This window comes from Larus michahellis, chromosome 2, assembly GCF_964199755.1.
Source record: "Larus michahellis chromosome 2, bLarMic1.1, whole genome shotgun sequence".
Classification (NCBI taxonomy): Eukaryota; Metazoa; Chordata; class Aves; order Charadriiformes; family Laridae; genus Larus; species Larus michahellis.
In genome coordinates, this window is record NC_133897.1 from 76,389,355 (window position 1) to 76,409,791 (window position 20,437).

Sequence of the window (20,437 nt, forward strand, 5' to 3'; positions counted from 1 at the left end):
GCAGCGGGGCGGCGGTCCTTGGGACACGGCCCCGGGGTCTCTCCCCACACCCATCGGCCTTCCCCGCTCCGGCCACCGCATCTCTCCCTTGGGCCAGGGCTGGCTCACCTCCCGCCGGGCAAGGGGATGGCTTGGGATGCAGCACGGGAGAGGGTGGGAGCCCAAAGCAGAGCCAGGGACTGGAGTGAGCAGGCCCTGAAGGCTCTTCCCTCAGCAGGCAGGATGGAGGTGTCACGCTGCCTGCCAAAATCGCTGCTGCCCACATGGCCCCGAAGGAGCCGAAGGCAAGGCAAGAGAGCAGAGCGGCAGGGGGAAGCTGAAGCAAGGACCAGCAGGCACCTCCATCCCCCCTGTCTCCCCAGGATGGGGAGGCGAGGGGAGCCCCAGAGATGCTGGGGATGCACGGCCCCGGGACACAAAACCTCATCTGCTGCTGCCGGCGCCTCAGACAAGCAAGAGGGGACAAGGGATGAAAAATGAGGACAACATCTAAAAGATAGCTCTGTGGGTTTCTTGGGTTTTTTGTTTTGTTTTTTTTTTTTTCATTTTTGCTTTGGCCTGCCAAACCTAGTTAACTTAAAGCCCTGGGGACGGGGAAGCTATAGGTTGATGTCCCATCACCTACATGGCTAAGCAAGCACTGCGCTGAGGGAACGGGATACTTGTCCAAGAGCCCGAGGGGTGAGCTAAACAGATTGCATTTGGGAAAGCCAGATGGAAAACATTTCTGAGTAACGGAGAAGAAAAGCGACCTCCCCTCCAGACAGCCCGAATTACAGCACCCCTTGGCTCCGACCAAGGAGAGGCTGCAGGGACGTGGGGCTGGGCTCGACCGGGTAGCTGTGACGGAGATGCTGACATCCCCGACAATATATGGCCAGTCTAAACCACGGGATATCTTGTCCTTTTAAGGTGGGCCAAGAGCAAGCATCTGTGCAGCAGCAGCACAGCCCCAGCCTGCCATCAATAGCCCCTGGTGTCACTGAAAAAAACAGGGGCTCCTGTGCCGTACCAACTGGCCGTGCAGATGCCCAGGCACCCATCCCGGGAGGAGACAATCCGTCCGGTTGTTCGTCCGCACAGCATCACAGAAACAAGAAGGAACAGTAATAATGAGGGGAAGAAAAGCCACGAAACCATGCGGCTGGGCTGCTCACTGGCAATTGGCGCCTGCAGCTGTTGGGGGGGGAGGGAGGGAGGGCGGGCAAGCCTATCCTCGTCCCCATCCGCGTCCCCATCCCTCGCCCCGACAGCCAACAGTTCAGCCAAGGGCAGCTTTGGACCCGGGGCGAAGATTTAAAGCAAATCTCTGGAGGGAGAAACAAGTAAATGTTTCAACCCCTCATGCTTGCTCTTCACACGTAGCCAGAGCTGTGTGTGCGCAACAGGACGGGTTCGGCAGGGATTAGAGAGGGGCAAGATGAATCACGCCAAGGAAGATACAGAAAATCTCCTGTGCTAGTGCCCGGTTTCTTATGCGGCACCCTGGTTGTGATCCTCTTCCTCCAGGCAAGCTTTAAAGAGAGCTTCGCAGAGGGCCTAAATGCACAAGCAATTTTACAAAAAAATGTTCTGGAAATAGGGTAAGCTAAAGCAGGAAAAGACTCTTTCCTTTTGGAGTAGCTATGTCCCACATGGCATTTCACCAGTGTAACTGCATCCACATGCCAGCAAATTTCCTTGCACAGGCAAGCCCGAGGGGGACGGCATCGGCTTGTTTACCGCAGAGCCCCCAACACATCCTTTGCAGCCCAACCGTGCCGTCTTTGCAGGAGATGCCACTGCGCTCCCTGCTTGTAGCACAGTACCAGGTAGCTCACCAAAGCACTTTATGCCTCCCAAGACAACGCAGTAAAATGATGCACATGAGAAAAGAAAGAGAAATTACAAGCATTAAAACTCATTTCCTGGTGGCAGTGTTGTCAACCATCGTGATTTTATCATGAGCCCTGTAAAAATCTGATGGTGTTACATTACTGCAGAAAAATCTCATAACTTTTTTTTAAGTCAAAGTTCTTGTTTTCTGGGTTGTGGAGAAAGGACAGAAACATTAAACACTCAGCAAAATACAAAAAGCAAATTAAAGTGAACAGATTAATTTTAAAGCCTCAAGCTTTTAAGGATAATCATGATCTCAGATGTTCAACCTGTAATTTCTTAACATACAGCAATAGTGACACAGAGTGTCCCTTATTTACACAGCACGCTTTGTACCTTCCAAAACTAAAATGGCTTTTTTCTTTTTTAAAGAGGGAAAAGAATTGCAACATCTCAGCACGTTTCTAACGTTTTATTTAAAAGCCAACACAGCTGCACTCTAACGCTACTTAAAGATGAGAACCTCCACCAAATTACCAAACTTGTTTTAAGCAGAAAGAGATTCAACATGCAAATATTTTGCAGAGACAATGATTCAAGAGTTTGCAGCTCTTCTCGCTGCTCTTTTCCAGGGAGCATGACTTGCTGACAGGATTAACTACTGCCAGGCTCACGAAGCTGGGAGACAGCTGCCACATGGCAGCCATTTATTACAAAGCTCCACTCCTCTAAAGTTAGGAAAGAGGCAGACTATTTCATCTGTGTTATCAGCAGGGTTCCTCTGCTCCACAGGCTTTGAGACTAGGCTTTCTCTAAACAAACACCTCCTTTTCTCCCCCACCTTGTTAACATCATTATCTTCCTGTCTTCTGTTTCTGGTCAGCACAGGAAATATTCCCCCTATCACACTCTCCAAACAACAACAACAAAAAATCTATAATCAAGATGATTTAAAACGTTCAGAAACACCCATACGCCCCAAAATAGATTTTTTAATTAGAGAGTTGTATCTTGAAATTTTAAGGGGGGAAACCACATGCTACAGAGAGGAAAGAGAGATGTGCTGGAGCAAAGGGATTCAGAAGTGTGCTGTACAACCCTCGCTCTCCCATCCTCCCTAGGAGGCATTTGTAACTTCAGCCTCCAACTGCAATGCCCAAAGTGGCTACACAGCTTTTTCATGAGCAAGATGACCTGTAGCGCAACCATGAGCAAGACAACCCTTCCTAGCTCATACCTCCATAGCAGGCAGACCCTGAGCAGACCCACTAGCCAAAAACCACCCTCCTGCCCTGCACTGTATGAGGCACAAACAGGTCTCATGTTAACCATCTCACACAATCTCCTAGGGACCAGGAACAGACATACACCATCTACATCATCTCCGTGTGATACTAAGCATAGATGACCATCGCTTACCATTCTCCTGTTGTTCGAACCAGAGATAAGAGACGCAAGCTAGCTATTTAATTTTACCTGGGGTTATTCTAGATATGTATTTGCCACAGATGCCAGAGTACCACAAATCACTCAAACTGAGGTTTATTGCTTCCCCCAGGTGACAGGAGAACCCAGCCTTGAGAAAAACATCTCTCTCCCATCACTGATGGACAAGTTGCCAGTCTTGTAAGCACACCCACTGGCTTATACCAGCTAGGCAGGTAGCCGTCAGGGTTGTTTGCAGAGCTCTAAATTCTGAAATACAACATTTCTTTCATGTTTTAGTTAGGTAAATTAATTACAGCAGTACATGGTGCTGGCAAGCCTCTCCAAGTTGAGCTCCTCACAGGAAAGCCACTAGGAAATTTTTAAACAGCAGTGCTACTTGCCAATTATATTCTTCAGTACGAGTTTTCTTCCTATTTTGAAGTACACACAGTGAAACTAACCTGTGGGAGGTGCTTCCTGAACACTGACAAAATGAAGCAGCATCTGTTAATTTTCATAGACTGCAACACGTGTGCAAAAAACGGGCACAGGGACCCAGTTCAACAATTTCTTATGGAATTCAGAAGTCCCTCAGCTTCATCAGATGAGTACAAGAAGACTCCTCAGAAAGGACGTATCCCTATCTGACTTGAAAAAGATGTATTTTCAAAACAAGAACTGCATACACACACACACACACACACACACACACAGAGATCCCCCTTCATCCACAACCACATCCAACTGCTGAACTTCCAAGTTCCTTGTAATATAGTTTTTGCTCTGGGACTTTAAAAGCCTAGCAGGCATTTCTAGAGGATTTTACAAAGTACACAGGCCCGGCCTTGTAAAAGCTCATGAGGAATCCACGGAGGTCATCGTGGAGCTTAGACAGTCTGCAAACAGCATAATCCACGTGCTGGTGAGGTAAGGAATGACCAAAGTCGGGCAGAAAGGCCTGGAGACTTCTGCAGTGACCAGCTTCTCCAACAATGCTGTAAACCCTGAAGGAAATGCCTGCTGATCTTCAAGGCCCTTCAGTAGGAACAGCCTTAAATTTCCTGAACATGAACATTCTGGTTGCGAGGCCACAATCCTCTTATGCACAGAGAAAAAAATATAAAGCAAACAAAAAACGATAAAATCCACTAAGGTTAATAACCGCAAATAACCAGTGAGACTGACCCTCTACTCTGCAACGAGCTGTCGGATCCATCCAGCAAAGTTTTGATGCTCCTCGGCACAACAGCCACACGGATCAAGCAGCAGCTTACAATCTCTGCAGCTTTCCTTTTTCTATTCCAGGCAGTCCTCCACACGTGTAGACTCCTGGAACGCAACACTCAGTTGTTCGGACTAGGAGGGGATGCTACAGCCTGTAGCTGTACAAGGTGTCCACCGTAACGATATCAAGACCACTGCAGTGCGCTGCACTGCTGGCAGAATTTTAGGTACAGCCTTCAGTCGCCTGACAGGCTGCACAGGCGACCATGAATAAAGGGTAGTCTGGACACCTGCACACTGCAAAGAATTGCAGGAAGTTTATTTCAGGAACGCTGGGGAAAAAAAAAAAAAACAGACAAAATTGTGAACAGGTTTCTTCAGTAAGTGAAGTTTCAAGTTGCTACTCCTCCAGCCAAAAACGTTTGCTGCTAGTCCAAAACCACCCTCCTCTTCCAAAAAACCAATTCCACCGCTAGTGCTTCACACGTTGCCATCAAACAGATGATACAGACAATTCTTCCCACAATTCACATATAAAAGGGAAACTCATTTCCTTCTGCTGACTCCCATTGACATATAATATACCACAACGTTAGTCTGAAGCAAACTAGTATGAATTATGGATAGGTTCAACCCAATTCTGGGTAAAGTAGTACCTGCAAGTGTTCACCATAGAGAAAAACAAACGACAACAACAAAAAAAATCAACCGAGTGGCTTGTGCATGCACCCACCCCAGTTTCTGTGTAGGACAGCAAGACAGTGGAACCTTGAGTAATCACTTTCATATATGCACACAGAGCAAAGCAACACTGAAGTATCATAATCAGACCTATGATACTGAAATTCATACTTCTTTTCAGGAGTGACGTTCCCACGTGAACATTTTCGCAGTCACATATACATACGTGCCCACACAGTCACTTTCTTTTAATTATAAAAATGAAATCACCTCGCTTTATAGTTTTAAGCCAGTACATGCTATGGCAATATATATTGTATATAACATTAATCTTGCTGAGGTCACTTAGAATCTGCTCTACGACCAGAGGTGAACAAGACATAAAGTGTTCTAAAAGAGTCACACACACACAAAAAAAAACCAACAACAAACTGATATTGTTCTTTGATTAGGTTACAACTCTTTAAAGGAACAAACTGTATTTCTACCCAATTGACAGATGCCATCCTCCAAACTTCATCTAGAAATTATGTTCATTCAGAGCAAAAGACAAAGAAAACCTCGACACCAAAACCCGTACTTTCACTCAGATACTAAATAGCAGGAGCTATGTTCCAGTTCCAGTTCAGATATTATTGTTTTGTAGTATGTTTTATACGCCTTATGGAGTTCAACTGTTCAATATAAAGAGATACAAGAGAAGAATTCAAGAAATCCGTAGCCATCTCACCCATAGACCTGACAAGCTTTGAATGAGTTAAACCAAGATACTAAAAGGAGAAAGCAAGGAAAACCGCCAGCTAAATAAATTATTTTTCACTGTAAGGTGAAAGACTTTTCTCAATCTACCCACTCATTTCACACATGCTAATGTGCAAGTATCATTCTACCAAAAATTAGAAGAGAGTCACCACCAGATTTGTTTCACTTGTTCCTTCACCTGAACTTCAAACAGGGTTTCTGAAGCTAAAAGATTTCACCATCCCTACTTACTGACAGCTGAAGACAGAAACTGTCCCTTCCCTCATCTGTTAAGGTCTGGCATGCCACGGATGCTGGGGAGGTAGGCACTTTCATAAACAGAAGTGGCAGCAGCAACATGTTCAGTGTATTTCATGCCGAACTTGAAACGTGATTCAATGCAGATTTGACATAAAAAATATGAAAGCTGACAAGTTCAACAGTTCCTCAGCAAATATACTCCTCTGGAACTTCCTCAAATCTCTAAACATGGATAATTTCTGAAGTAACGAGGTCTTTAAAATAGCAGTAAGCAACCTCCCCGACGGGTGGGGTAATTGGGAGGGTTATCACACCTCTGGGGGAAGTCACAGGCTCTATCTTGGCAGTGTTTCATCCCTTCATGTACCCAGGGGACTGATTAGTTCATGATAAGCAATTAGGCACCCTAGGGAGGACAGTTAACCGTCTTACCAAAACAAAAAGGCTGCACAAATGTAAGTCTCACTAGATTAAAGAAACACTATCTGAAGAACAGCAAATTTGTGTTTGTTCCCTTCTACTGGAACTAGCAAATATTACATTTTGCGTACATATGGCACACACAGATCTCAGAAATCCCAAATTTGAGCACGTACTTGCTGCTAAATTGGTAACAAATGCTCTGAAGCATTTTCTTTCCCAAGACACCAGTGCTGTGATGCAGGAAAAAAGGAGGAGGGACGGAGGGGAGGAATACAGTAAATAATGATTAGCCTAGAAATAACAATCTCATTCATTTAAATTCTCTTCCTCGTTGTTAAAATAGCCCCCAACCAAGGATGAGCTGCAGAAAGCTGGGACCTGGGAAGGCTATATACAGCCAAATGCTGGTTGATTTCAGAACAAAACCTCCAGTCAGCAGCAGTCCCACCATTACATGTTCTGCTCCTAAAAAAGTTCTGGGAAGCTCCTGCCCACTGTGAGGCTTGCAGTGAGGCTCCTATGCGTGTCACAATCCTACCCATGTTAAACATTTCTCTCTGGTGAAGCAGAGGGACGAATTCACCTTTTGCCTGCCAACTGATGTAAAAGCTCCAACATACACCAGAGCTGCCGATGACGCCATTTCTGACTTACATCAGGCCCAGTGTATTTCAAAGTACTTTGACGGCTTAAAATATGAAGGAATGCGTTTCAATAAGATGACCCCCTGTTCCTTTCTGTCCTTTTATCTTTTCTTAACAGTTTGCCATCCAGTGATAGGAGGGAACCCCAGCTGCATAGCCTGAGCTTTTATCTTCTGCTGACCGTGCAACAACACAAAGCTCAGCACTGGATTTCCTGCTGCTTGCCTAAAGGGGCTGTTCAGCTTGTTTAAATATTACTTGCCTTGGGAGCCTTGGAGTTGTGCCCAAGCACTGTACTGTATCTTCCCAGCATCCATTTCAGCATGTGCTTTAAAGGTCTTTAGGTTCGATGTACTATGCTCTCCCTCGCTACAGGAGGAGCCTGATGCCTTTAGAAAAAAAAAAGAAAACCCACCCGACTCCTCCCTCTCCCCCCAGTCCCCCCATTAATCCCCCTGCCTCATTCCGTTACACAGCTAACAGAAGTCCCTCCTCATCCCCAAAGCATGCTAACATGTTTAGTCCAGTAAACCGAACCAATTACAACCAAGGGAAAAGACATTCTGGTATGAAAGGCTACAGTTAGGAACAAATCAGATCCCCTATATCACATACAGCAAGCTATCAACGCTCACTGAGCAAACAACCGAGAAAGTACAGTAGCAAAAGTGGGCTTTTAAACCGAGCTGTGTTACAACAGCCTCTTGTCATGCTAGATTTGGGGAGTCTCCACAATGGATTTTACACAGAAAAGAATCTTCAAACATGACCTTCTCCCAGTTTGCAAACTTAAGGCACGCACTTTCCTCGTGCAGAGCAGTGATGGAAATAAAACACGGCTTTTACAAAAACAGAAAGGATATTCCAGCCTTCATGAATTCTTTCGGAAGCCCTCCTTTTCACAATTACCATGCCACCGAGAGGCTGAGTTCTGGCTACAAGGTCAGCAGGGAGATAACCTTGGCCAATAGAAACGATCTGCATCAGCCCAAAGGCAGCGCCAGGCGGCCACCCATTAAGCAGCCCAGCAGGCCTCACTGTTAACCTGTTTGCAGCCGATAACAGCTGATACGGATGGAGAAGGAGGAGATAAAAATCCAGACTGAAAATCTATTTGTGGAAGTTGTGGACACAGCAGCTCAAATGCAGAAAACTTTAGTGAATACTACAGTTTGTGAGAATTGTCCTGTAAAAACATGTCTCTCATACGCCACGGCAGCTAAGATGCAGCCCTATACATATACCCGCCACAGGCTGATGGAGAAATACAGTTGCAAAGAAACTCGAGGCTGGAAGTGAAAACCTGTTTTTAATCCATTCTGCTTCGCCTCAGCCTGCAGTGTACAGACCGATTTAACCTGATGTAAGCCATGGCTGTCATTCAGAAGGACAGACTGCCAGTCCTTGCTTCACCCCGCAGCTCCAGCCACACCTTCTCCCTCCGGCCTCGTGCCAGTCCTAGCATTTGAACAACCACACGGTTGATCCGGGATCATGGAATTGATCTGGTTTGGGATTTGCATTTGTTTGGGTTTTTTTTTGTTTTTCACTTAAAAACGTACACACATATAGTTTCATCAACAGCCTTCACACAGGGGAGCTGAGGCATCGTCAAATTACACCCTCTATTTGAGTGAGGGATGAGAGACCTGAGCAAGAATGTTGTCGGTAACTCTACTCCCGTGGTGCTGCAGTACCAGGGAAAGATGAAAAGATGTAGTGGAATGAACCCACAGCCCGCTCCATCTCCAGACTCCCACCTCCCGCTCCCTTCTCTCCAGCTCAGAGCTCACTTGCAATCCCTCTGCCATAAAGAACACTCCTATCCTTTAAAAGCCTACCTGAAGTTCAGTTTTCCAGTTAAACCCAGTGAAAATAAGTTCACAACAGAATAAACTACCACAATTAAACTGTCTGCACCACACCTCGCCCATGGCATCCCTGGAAGAAGGGAGGAAGAGAGCAAGAGCAGTCTCAAGCAAAGAGTTAGTAATTTTCTGCTTACCTACCCAATTTTTCCTAGATCAAGGACTGAGTGTACCTTTTGCACAGTGCCAGGCACAAAACAAACACAATTCCAAAATATCCCCTTCCCTCTGCCTTTACACAGCTGAACTAAGCATCATTTTCAACTTTTTTGTTTGTTTGTAAACATTGGTAAATGACCTTTTCTACACACACAAAGACAAAATTTACCCCCTCCAGTACAACTCATGCTTCATTAAGTCACATTAGTAACAATGCTGAAACAGTCTGCCACCGTGTCCCACCACAGGTACCAAGCACAGCTCCAGAGTCCCCGGTAAGTAGGGCGAGCAGCTCACCTGGAGTCCTCAGGTACTTTAGAAACAATATTTACAAACCTTGGGCCCTTGGACTTGAAATACAGCACAGTGGGAATGGCACACGTGCTCCTGCATGGGCAGCTGACCCCCCCCAGAGAGCGGTACGTATTGTAAAGTGCATCACCTTAAGGGGACGGGATGGGACAGAAGTGGAGAAAAGAAACCAAAGCTGCAGAGGGAAGGGACGTTGCCTGGCTGCATGTCCTCAGGCACTGCTAGCTCACGTTGCTTGCACCATCTGATCACTCAAAGCTAAACATGGAATGTAGGTAGCAAGTCATAACGCTGCGCAGGGCTGGAGACGTGACCCATCAGCTGTTTCTGCATTATAATTATTGCACTGAGGCACAGCAGGACCGAAAGTTTGCCTGGGCAGATTTCTGCGACGTTTTGGTTTGTTAAAAATGACACAAAAGGCCGCATGCCGCTTTCAGATTTGCGACTACAGTCGCTGCTCCGCAGGCCCAGCATCCCATCCTTAAAATCCTCAATCCGCAAGAAAAGCAGAAGGCCCAGAACTATTTCGCTTTATTCAAAACTGTATTAAGAAGTCAGATTTCACAGGGCTGTGATCTCTCTCTCCCCACCCTCCACAAGACAGAAAGGAGCTTCACACAAAGATGCAGCGAAGCAGCACTCCTGAACCACCATTCTCTGCATTTCTAAGCTCATCTTGGTGATTTCCCCTTCAGGCCACTTCTGCTCCCAGGCCTTCTCTCAATCTCTTTTTATTTTTAAAGTTTCTGCTACTAATAAAAAAAAAATGAAAACCTTATTGCAATACCATCATTTCCTTGTATTACCATATTCTCTAGTGAACTGATTAATTCTCAGCGATCCTGACCCTTAGCTCCCACTGGGCATCAAGCGATGCAAATGGTTTCTTTCAGCTCTTCCTCCATTTTATTTTTGTCCTAGCATGCACTGAGCACCAGCAGAGGACTACGTTTGGCAACTCTGGACTTAAAAACGCCAAGTATCTTCACTGGTACTGCTGGAAAGGAACACTTCACTTTCAGGCAATTCGATTGCTTCTGTAGCATGCTCAGAACTGAGCAAAGCTCAAAGAGAACAGGTCAGTAAAGAAAATATTTAAATCAATGTATATTCAAAACATGTTACTATCCGGGCTTTGCCCTCTGAGTGAAGTTATTAGAAGCACAGCTTTGTCAGGCAGGGATGTGAATTTTAGTGCAACAGGTCAGCAAGAAATAACAACAAAAATTGTAGGACAGCAACAACAGTACACAGGCAAAGCATTTCTGTCACACGAAACGTCGCAGGCAGTGCAAATCTGGATAGCGCAGCCCCTTTCCAAACCTTTGGGAGCCTTAAGGAGCCCATGAGCATTTGCAGGCCGGAGGGATGCTCTCAGGAGATCACTCAGAGCTACCTCAAGGTTCCTGTTTGATACCACGTGGACTCCCCCTGCCCTCCCTCCCATCCCTCAACCAAACAAAATAAACATTTTAGCACTTTTAGCATATTTCCAGACAAAGACGGAATACAAAGGGATATCCCCCAAACTTCAAGGATGCCATTTTTTGCCAGAGCAGAGTGGCACAGGGATGCCAGGCGGTTACTGGGAAGGCAGGTGGACAGGAAGAAGACACCAGTAAGCTACAAACCACGCTCTCGTAGGTCACAAAAGCACACTCGAGGCTAACAGACCAAAACTTCTGTTAGCACAAGAAGAGCACCCATCTCTAAGAAACCACTTCCTATCTTATTCTCCCCATCCCCTCCCTGATAGCCTTCTCCCTATTGTAATTTGGAACAGCCAAGCAACTGATCTCTAACCATCCATCAGAAGAATTGGCTAATACAACGTCACCCGGCCCACCACACGAACAAAAACCACCAACGAATCCAGCTAGTGGTTAACTGCAAATTTTTGCTTGTACTGATGGTATTACACTGCCGAGGGTTCCCTTGCCTTTGCACCGCATACACTGCCCTCTTAGAAACCCCCTCTGCTCAAACTCAGATTTACAAATACATGTACAGATATTCTACACATCTGCTTCCACCTGGTGGATTACCAGAGATGGAGACTGCAGCATTTTCAAAAACAAACGTGTAAACCCACCTCTAAAATTAGTTGCATGGTAATTCTGTGGGCAAGAGCAGAGGGGAAGAGCGGCTGGGCTCAGGGGGGAGGGGGAGGTTTGCTAGAAATGGAATACTGATTGCTAAACTGTTTAACCCATTTTGAAATTCAGGTTTTTTCTCTCTTGGAAAACAAACAATAAAAAAGAGATTTTTCTTTCATTTTGAGGAGTTCCTCGAAACAGAGGAGGACAGAGTTATTCAATATTGCTCTGGGCGCTTAACACAAATAAATTACTTCAATCAAGTGTCTTGTCAAAAAACTTAAAGTACTCTTTCCAGGTCTCCCGTTCCATAATCAAGCAAAAAAAGGACTTTTAAAATGCGCATTAAAATACATATTATATGTACATACTGTATATAATCAAAACAAAATCCTACAGTAATTTATTAATTGCTATCCATAACTACAGAAACCAGGTGTTCTTTTAACACTTCAGCAAAGCAAATAAACGTCAGGGAGTATCCTGAGATACTCACTGTTGTAAAACCTTTCAGGTCTGATTTCTAAAAATTTCCTTGCTATGATACCTGCAAATGCAGCTTTGCAGTAACTTCCAGTTCCGTTTTCATATGCATATTTTTAAAGATAGCAGCTGCCTTCGCCCTGCATATACAGCATCAGGGGTACTTCACTCTTAGTGGCTGAAGTTTCCAGAAAAGCCAACTCCGGAGATCCTAGGTGTGGCACATTCCTATACTCCTCCTGACTGGAAGCGAAGGTAAATATTACTCCAGCCTCAGTCTGTTTCCCTCTTGCACCCACAGCAGTTTAGTAAGATACAGTCAGCAGGCTATTGCAAATTACACTTAAGGGCTCATTACAAATCAAGGCCTCGGTCTAGCTAATGAATTGATACTAACAGGCCCATTCTATGGAAGAGACCCATTAGCTTCAATAGAAGCTACGGAGGTCCCAGTGCAAGCCACGGTCTGCAAGGGAGGGCTGTGTGGCCCCCGCTTCAGGGAGTTTATTTCCATCACATGAACAGATATTACCGACTTCTGGGCCTTTGTTTTTATTTAGGAGACCAGCGACGTTTGGCAAGGTGTGCAGATCTCGTCAGACAACTTTCAAGCTACCCTTACTCCATATGGAACAGAAGTGCCTACAAAATCAAGCACAGTCACGAGAACAATGTTTTCATCTTACCACTGACAAACCCCTCAACCAGAAAGTCGATGCCTGTTCATCACACTGCAAGAGTCACGCATTCCCCGCGTGTTTTTTGCATTCCCCACGTGTTTCTTGCACGTGAAAGAGCAAACAAATACAGAGGTATACAAGACCGCTAAATCACCGACTCAAGATGTGGGACTAGGCTGCCAACTTCAGTATTCACAGAACTGAAATGACTTGCTCTGGTCTGGAGCAAAAGGGACACGAGGATGCGTGGCTTTCATTGGGTCATGCACGGTCCTTTTTACTATCCGTATTGCAACAGACATTAACAACAGAACACACTGAGGAAATCATCACTGCCCACGATTATCAGCTATGATAATCAATAGCTAGCTTAATCAATCAATAGCTGTAACTGCAATCTCCCACCTGTGTTGCCCTTCCCAAATCTCAATGCCCCTGCGTTACAGCTTTGAGGACCAGAAGAACAGGTCAGACTTTCTCCCCCATTTTTAGGGATTCTAGGTTTGTTGTGTTTTTTTCTTCTTTCCAGTAAGAAAAGAGAGGACATGAAAAAGAATTCAAAACCTAAAGTTACTTTTCCCTTAGCTGCATTCTTAGAAATGGCTGAAGAATATTTTTTGTTATTATTTTTCTTTCAACCAAAACAAATGTGGCCTGAAGCTAAACACCTGACATGTAGTGTTTCAGCACAAATGGTTAAAGCTTGGTAGAGCTGCATGCAAGAGAAGACAGAAAGCCGCCTGCTGATCTCCAACTGAAAATCCTCCTGGCAGCCCAGCTCCTTTCATGCAGAGGAACTTACTGACGTGCTCTCTCCATTCCTGTCCCTGATGACTCTCTCAGTATACCTGGAAATCAGGAAGCTGACTAAGCTCCCTAAAAACTGGTCTGGTCAGTCGCAGTCATCCCCACTCCAAAACGGTTAAAACGGATGGTTTGACATCTCAGCGGATGAAGTCTCAGACTACACTGATGGAAATGCCAAGAAATATTGAAAGTATCTTTTTTCCCTTGAGTTCAGTGGCTGTCACAGCCCCTCATCCCAAAAGTCAAGAGAGATTTCCAAGGCATTTTTGGGGTTGCTGACTTTAAGCCCATAGGATAAACTCCATTTGTGACGGTTCACAAGTGAGAAAATGTTTGCTTGGAAAAAGAAAGCAGAAAAAAACTGCAATCCTCTCACAATCACTCAAGTCCAAGAGCCACAGCCTTAGCATTGCCAGTTTCCCATCTCATTAAGTGTCTTGCAATACTTGTTTTTGTAATCGTTTTCCATGCTGTCTACACAAAAAGCTATCTCAGAAGCCAGAAGAACTACATTCCTTAAACATGGACCCTTTCCAGACTCACCCCAAACCTTCTGTGCTTAAGGTCCTATACATACATGAACACACAGATCACTACAGGCCCAGCAGTTAATTCATTTTCAAGTTGCCCTAATTTTGAGGCTAAACACTTCCTAAACTCCTCCATCCCTGATGTTCCCTTAGCTCTTACAGGGAAGCCAGCCTGCCTCCTGCTTTCTCTCCATTCACAGTTGCTAAGACTCCACTGCAGCCTACCGAGTTCCCCTCCCATAGGCCACATAAGTGTGCTACCACGCACGCAGACTGCGATTCACATTAACTACTACATACGCAGCATCTTTCTTTCCAAGAACTTCATAGTGAGTAGTTACTTGTTTTCCAGTTTTTTCCTTTTCTGCTTTTTTAAGACACGGACACCTCCTCCCCCTCTTTCCTCATCACCTCCACTCAGGAAGACTGAAGCTCACAGATCCCACGGTAGATGGCAAGGCCTTTGAATCGGCGGCTGCTAGCTGGTCTTGAATCGGCTTGGGTAAGGTTCAGGCAAGAGACAGAGCACAAATACTCTTCCAGAAACTTTAAAATCCAAATGCGAATTCTCCACCTATCACCTTCAATGTCAGGCAATAAAAATGATAATAAAAGAAGTCACAGTACGAGAGGCCATCGGCTAGCTGTCTGGGGTCTGATGACTGCTGACAAGTCCTTGGGAGGAAGGGATGGCAATCCAGACATCGCTGGTGGTTGTCTCCCTTTGCCTCTCCACCAGATCCTGCCCAACTGACCAGGCCCCACGTTCAGCTCACCCGAGTTCCTACATCTCTCAGATGTAACGAACAAATAACGGCTGAACACCACTAACGGCTGCTTGAACCCAGCAGCGTCTACATCCTCTCCTCATCCTCTGGAGATGCCACAGACATCCCAGGGCTCAACAACACCAACTCAGGGGTGCAACGAAAAATAAACCAGCGGTCACTTCCCAAGGTCAGAGTGTACCTACAAATGTAGGCTCACAATGTGACACACATTTATTTTCTTCGTGTACTTTATGTCCTCTATGCCTAGCTCACGGGAAATGCTGTTTTGGAAAGCTTTTTAAGAACAAAAAAGCCCAGTCCTTCCAATTTTTGTGCAAGTAGCAAATCCTCCAATACTTGTTTTGTGTGCTTAGGGCCCTAAAAGCTGCCAGATATAGTTGAAGGAGGGGGGGGGGAAGAGAGATTTCTGTGATGACTCCTACTTTTCAAAAGGTTTTAGAAATAAATGTATGATCAAACAGAGGTTGCTCAAATCAATATGTAAACTCAGAATGGAAACTATCCTAAAAATCACTATGCCATTAGGTTTTCTAATTATATTTATTTACAGTTTTGACAGCAAAGGACAAGTAGTCTCCTATAGAATAAAATTACTTTTCAACTTCAAGATACAATTAACACAGGAATTGGTATCTTTGCACCCTTCCTATGCATTCGTAGCATAGACTCAATGGTAGAAACACGAGGATGCATACCTGCAAGGTTCATAACCACACCTTTGCATTTAAAAAGATTACTGAGCAATCTAACAAAAGGGTGTTTACTTTTAGTGCGTACAATTCTGTACTACTCAGCCCATTTGCAATCTGTAGTACTGATATCATTTAACATTGGAGACAAAGGGACCCATGCTTCTCCATCAATCAGAATTAGCAAACCCACAGAAGTCAAAATAAAACCAACCAAGAGACAGAAGAATCAGGCCTTTGCCTGATCAGGGATGCTAAGCTACTGTCTCCTGTGTGGTTAATTTCGATGAGCTTGTTGAAGCACAGCCTTTAGCCAAGTGCTTTTTCATACAAACTCATCCATAGCGCAGAGACGATTAATCATCATTTGTTACTCACCTTCTGGCAACACCCACCTTAAGCTTGGCACCGTTCAGACACATCAGGAAAGACAGTCCCAGTCTGAAGGCTTTGCGGTAAAAGGGAGCCATTTCTGAGACCCGATCCTGATGGACAGACAACTACAGACACCCGTGGTACTCCGCATGGTTACTGGGATCTGCCAGAATAAAGCTGCTCACAGGATAACTTAAACACGAATGCAATTCTTTCTAAAAGGGACAAGGTACATATTAAATACACCGTCTCTGCCTACTTTTCGGCGCCTGTCAACTGCTACTAGAGTTACGGTACAAGTTAAGTCTTGTGAAAGGATTTTGCTGAAGAAATTATGGTGAATCTTCATAGACTTATCGATCAGAACACCTCACTTGGTTACGGTACATAGGAAAGTAGTTCTTCTGTTCTTCTGCAGCATTAGTAACTTCTCAAACAAAGAAGCCTGATTGAGGCAGACAGTGAGGGGCTTATCAGCTTAGGAAATGGGAAGGATGGTCCAATTAACTGCCAAGCAGTCAGACATAATTCACTCTGACGAGGCCAATGAGAGACAAGTCGGAGAAATGCATGTCCTGTCCATTTATGTAACACCCAAACATTCTCCCCTGCAAAGTCTCCCCTTCTGGAGGTGTTGCCTAAATAAGGAGAAAGTCATTAGAGGAAAATCTACCTGTATGGATCTGCATCTAACCAGCACCCTCTCTGATTAAGCAACCGTCTCAGTCGTACAGGAGATATCGCCTGTTGCTAAACTGCTGGACCCAGGCACTAACAGCCACCACCAAGCAGACAGCCAGAAAGCTCTGTGCAAGGTTATCTGGGGTCCACACCACTGCACTGTCTTGTCACACACCAAGGAACGGGGCAAGAAGCAGAAGGCGCAAAAAGGCAAAAATACCCCACCCCGGCCTAGGTAGGCAGGCTTCATCTCCTTTTCCTGAACCACTTCTGCTAGCACAGAAAGACTCAGAACAGTACTGAAGTAATTTCACAATGTTAAAAAAAAAGGGAAAAAAAAAAAAAAGCTCAAGGCAAACCACATGTAACAACTGATTAAGAAAGCTGTGAATTCAGCCGCAGTACTGCCCTTCATGTCCTCTGCCATGCTCAGCATGAGGTAAACAAAAAGAGGGGACAGAGAAAGAGGAAGGGGAGATGCTAGAATGAAGAGAATGTTCTCAGTGAATCACAGCTCTAGCTTGGGACCCATCATCTAGGAGGCAACAGGCTTTTAAAGCGGAGAGAGGAGGAAAAAGAAATTTAAAAAAAAAAAAATAGTTCCCGAAACATTGATTCATAAATATGAGCTTTGTCTGATGTTTACGGAAAGAGTGGAACCTTTAATCTGCAGTGAAAATGCACATGTGGGACCCGGTCCATCCTTTGATAAGGCACCTTGTTTTGTATAATCCTCTTCGTTTTTCAAAGTGCTAGACTTAAGACTGTCATGATCAGAAACACGTGCTTTATGCACTATGAGCAGGAGTGCAAAAAATCCCAGTTGTGTGGAATATTTATGTTACATACGGCAACATCCTATTTGTCAGCTGGTTACCAGGAGCTAAGGAATCTGTGTGGTACTAGCAAAGTTGCCTTGCAGCAGGGTGTTATAGCGAGCACGAACCAGACTATATATGGTATGTTTACTGAACGATTAGGCATAAACATGTTACAGAAGAAATGATGTCTTGTATCAGACGCTGGGCTTGCTGCTGCAAGGCAAACCGTCTTTGCTCGGAAAGGGGTTTGTCACATATTCCTCACACGCTCCTGGCTGCGGGTGCCAGTGAAACCTCTAGAAAAGAGGAACAGGTTACGCTGCAAGTAATGATTAACTACACGGAGGATCAGCCCTCCAAGCTCCACCCGCCAGCATCCCCGTCTCCTTTGCTGCTCTTCCTCCCCGGCTACTTTTTCCGTCCGGGACTGTTCACAAGGGTAACCCGGTGGCGGAGGGCACGAAGGCACACACACGCATGCAGCCGCATGCCGGGCAGAGCACCCTCCTCTACAGGATGACGGGCACGGACAAGTGCACCCTCTTTATTTCTTAAGAAACAGCCGGCAGCAGGCGAGCAGGCACCGCAACCCATCCGCCTGCCCCACATTCAAACCCAGTGGGCACAGGACTATTTCATAACGGGGAGGAGGGGCGGGGGGAAATCCTGAAGGGCTGAGGGAGGAGGGTGTACTGAAGATGCCTTAAAGCACGGGAGAAGGTTCTTATCTGGCTTCAGCGTCCTGCCTAACCTGTTTTGTGGTATGTTCCGGTTAACCCTCCTTTTGGTTGAGTTTTCGGGGCGGGGGTGTGGGGGTGTGTTGGTTTTTTTTTTTGGGCAACCAGACCCAAGCTGCAGCCCCTTCTCTCCTCGGACTCTTTTCACGGTCCATCACACACCAGCACAAACACGGGCACACGAAGAGGAGACGCCAGAAAACAAAATGCCAAGTCCATCACAGCCTGAAACTGGACGCACAATTTCTTTACTGTCAATTTCTTTACTGGTGGCCAGGGCCACCAGCCTTTGAGTGCCAAACTTCCCGCCTTCGTCACTGCTTGTCTACGTTAGCAACTTCTGCAGCTCCTCAAAAAAGCCCCAAAACTATGCAAAGTGGTAAGGGGGTGGGGAAACAAAGCAACTCCCCCCACCTCAAAACCACACACCCAGAAGACTACACGCTGCGCAGATCTAACCAGGGTGCGCACCGTAGCGATCACGGCATCAGGACGTACCTGCATCACCACAGCAGATTTACGTCCTCATTGTGTACAGTCCTCACAGGGTTAATGGACAGCCCGAAGATCAGAAATATACCTGCTAAGTAACAAAAGCATCAACTCAAAGCTGTGCTGGGTCGTTTTTGACAGGGGTTAAGCAGTTGGTAACGAGTGGCAAGAAGTTGGTGGTGGTTCAGTAGCCATTTTAAGCAGCAAACGTATTAATCATGGGAGTGCAGTAACAAAAGAACCAGGAGCAAAAACATGGTACAGAAACAAGGAACCCCTAAAAGCTTAGCAACACTCACGCTCCCCTCCGTCGTATGTAAAATAGACTCAGAGAAGCCAACAAAAAAGAAAGATTATTATATGACCTCCAGAGCACAGCAAATCCCTCAGAGCAATGAGTGCTAGGCATCAGAAACTTCCTGGTTTCCAGGCCGTTGTTTCACATGTTTTCTGGGGAGTTTTCATGCTGTGGGAAAGATTTCTAAGTACACTGAAAGTAAGCCTGCAACATCCCCTTCCACTCCCACAGCAAGTATGCAGTCCATAAAAGATTAAAGTGTTGGAAACATATGCTTGAGCAAAGACTCCTCTTTTTTAAAAAATCACATCAACAGTTTAGCACTTGATGCATTTTATCAAACTATTTTGCCACCCCTTTTTTAAGGCAGCAAGGGTTGGGGGGGGAAATGGAGCGAGAGCGCGTGAGATGCATGCAGCCTGTAACACGGTTTTACAGATGTATTTACTATACTGCTTTTCTTTAGGGGCTTTTCAGGCCAGGGCAGCCTTTGTCTCTGCATGCTATACGCTAGCCAGCTCATAACAAATGAGCAATCACAGAGAAAGCAGATCTGGCCTCTTCTCTGAATCTGCTGGGATGCCGAGGCACGAAGATGTGCCTGAAAAACTTCTGTCTGTCCAGTTACGAATCCGATCAATCCCTTTGGTCACGCGAGCGCCTGAAGTCTGGTACAATTATTAACTGTGCTGCAGTCACATGAAAGAGAACAAGCTTCCCCCTCCCACCCTCATCCCGCGGGTAACATTATGTGGGCAGTGAATATATGAAGGAACATGGCGGGGGGGAGGGGGCCGGGGGGGGGGGGAGCGGGGGGAGTGGAAACCTCCACAGAAAGGCTGCAAAACTGTACTTTTAAAAAATTATTTCTTTTTGGTGGATGATTACATTTCAGGCAAACCTGCCCGATGCTCACATTCATTTGGGTACCCAAAGGAGGGTGAGGTGGGGAATCCACATCTTCTCCACTCAGTACCGCCTTCTTTAAAGAGGGAAAATTAGAGGTGTTTCCAGTTTTCCCCGTTTCTTAAACGCAACGATGATGAAGCATGGAAAGTATTTTTACTGAAGCATGAGTGGGCGATTTCTAAGCTGGTGAGGTTGGTTTGTAGGTGGGTTCTTATTTGCTGGAGGTTGCTTCTTATTTGCTGGAGGGAGGACTCAACAGGTATGAGACAGGAGAGAGAGGGAAAAGAGCCCACTGTGCTTCCGAGGAGAAAAACTCCTGGCATTGTGACAGATGAGACAGGCAGTGTGGACTAAAAGCCTAAGCTGCGATTCAGACGCTGGGACCAGAGCTGCCTGCAACCTCCCTGCTTTACAGCCTGCGCTCGCCTAACTGAGAATGGGGATGGCACTTTCCAAAAGCTTTTTTTCAGGGCCGAGGGGGAAACG

At 45.7% G+C, this 20,437-nt stretch overlaps 1 protein-coding gene across 4 annotated transcripts in view; it reads right to left on the minus strand.

The window, feature by feature from the left end:
• RREB1 (ras responsive element binding protein 1) overlaps window positions 1–20,437 on the minus strand; it is a 123,396-nt gene that overhangs the window by 72,436 nt on the left and 30,523 nt on the right. The window contains exon 1 of one of the 4 annotated variants that reach the window (XM_074576001.1): window positions 4,432–4,595. The exons of the other annotated variants lie outside the window; for them this stretch is intronic. Within the exon in view, the coding sequence (XP_074432102.1) occupies window positions 4,432–4,462 (31 nt within the window). The 5' untranslated portion in view covers window positions 4,463–4,595. Of the gene's footprint in view, window positions 1–4,431; window positions 4,596–20,437 lie in introns of those variants that run through there. 4 annotated transcript variants of the gene reach the window in all.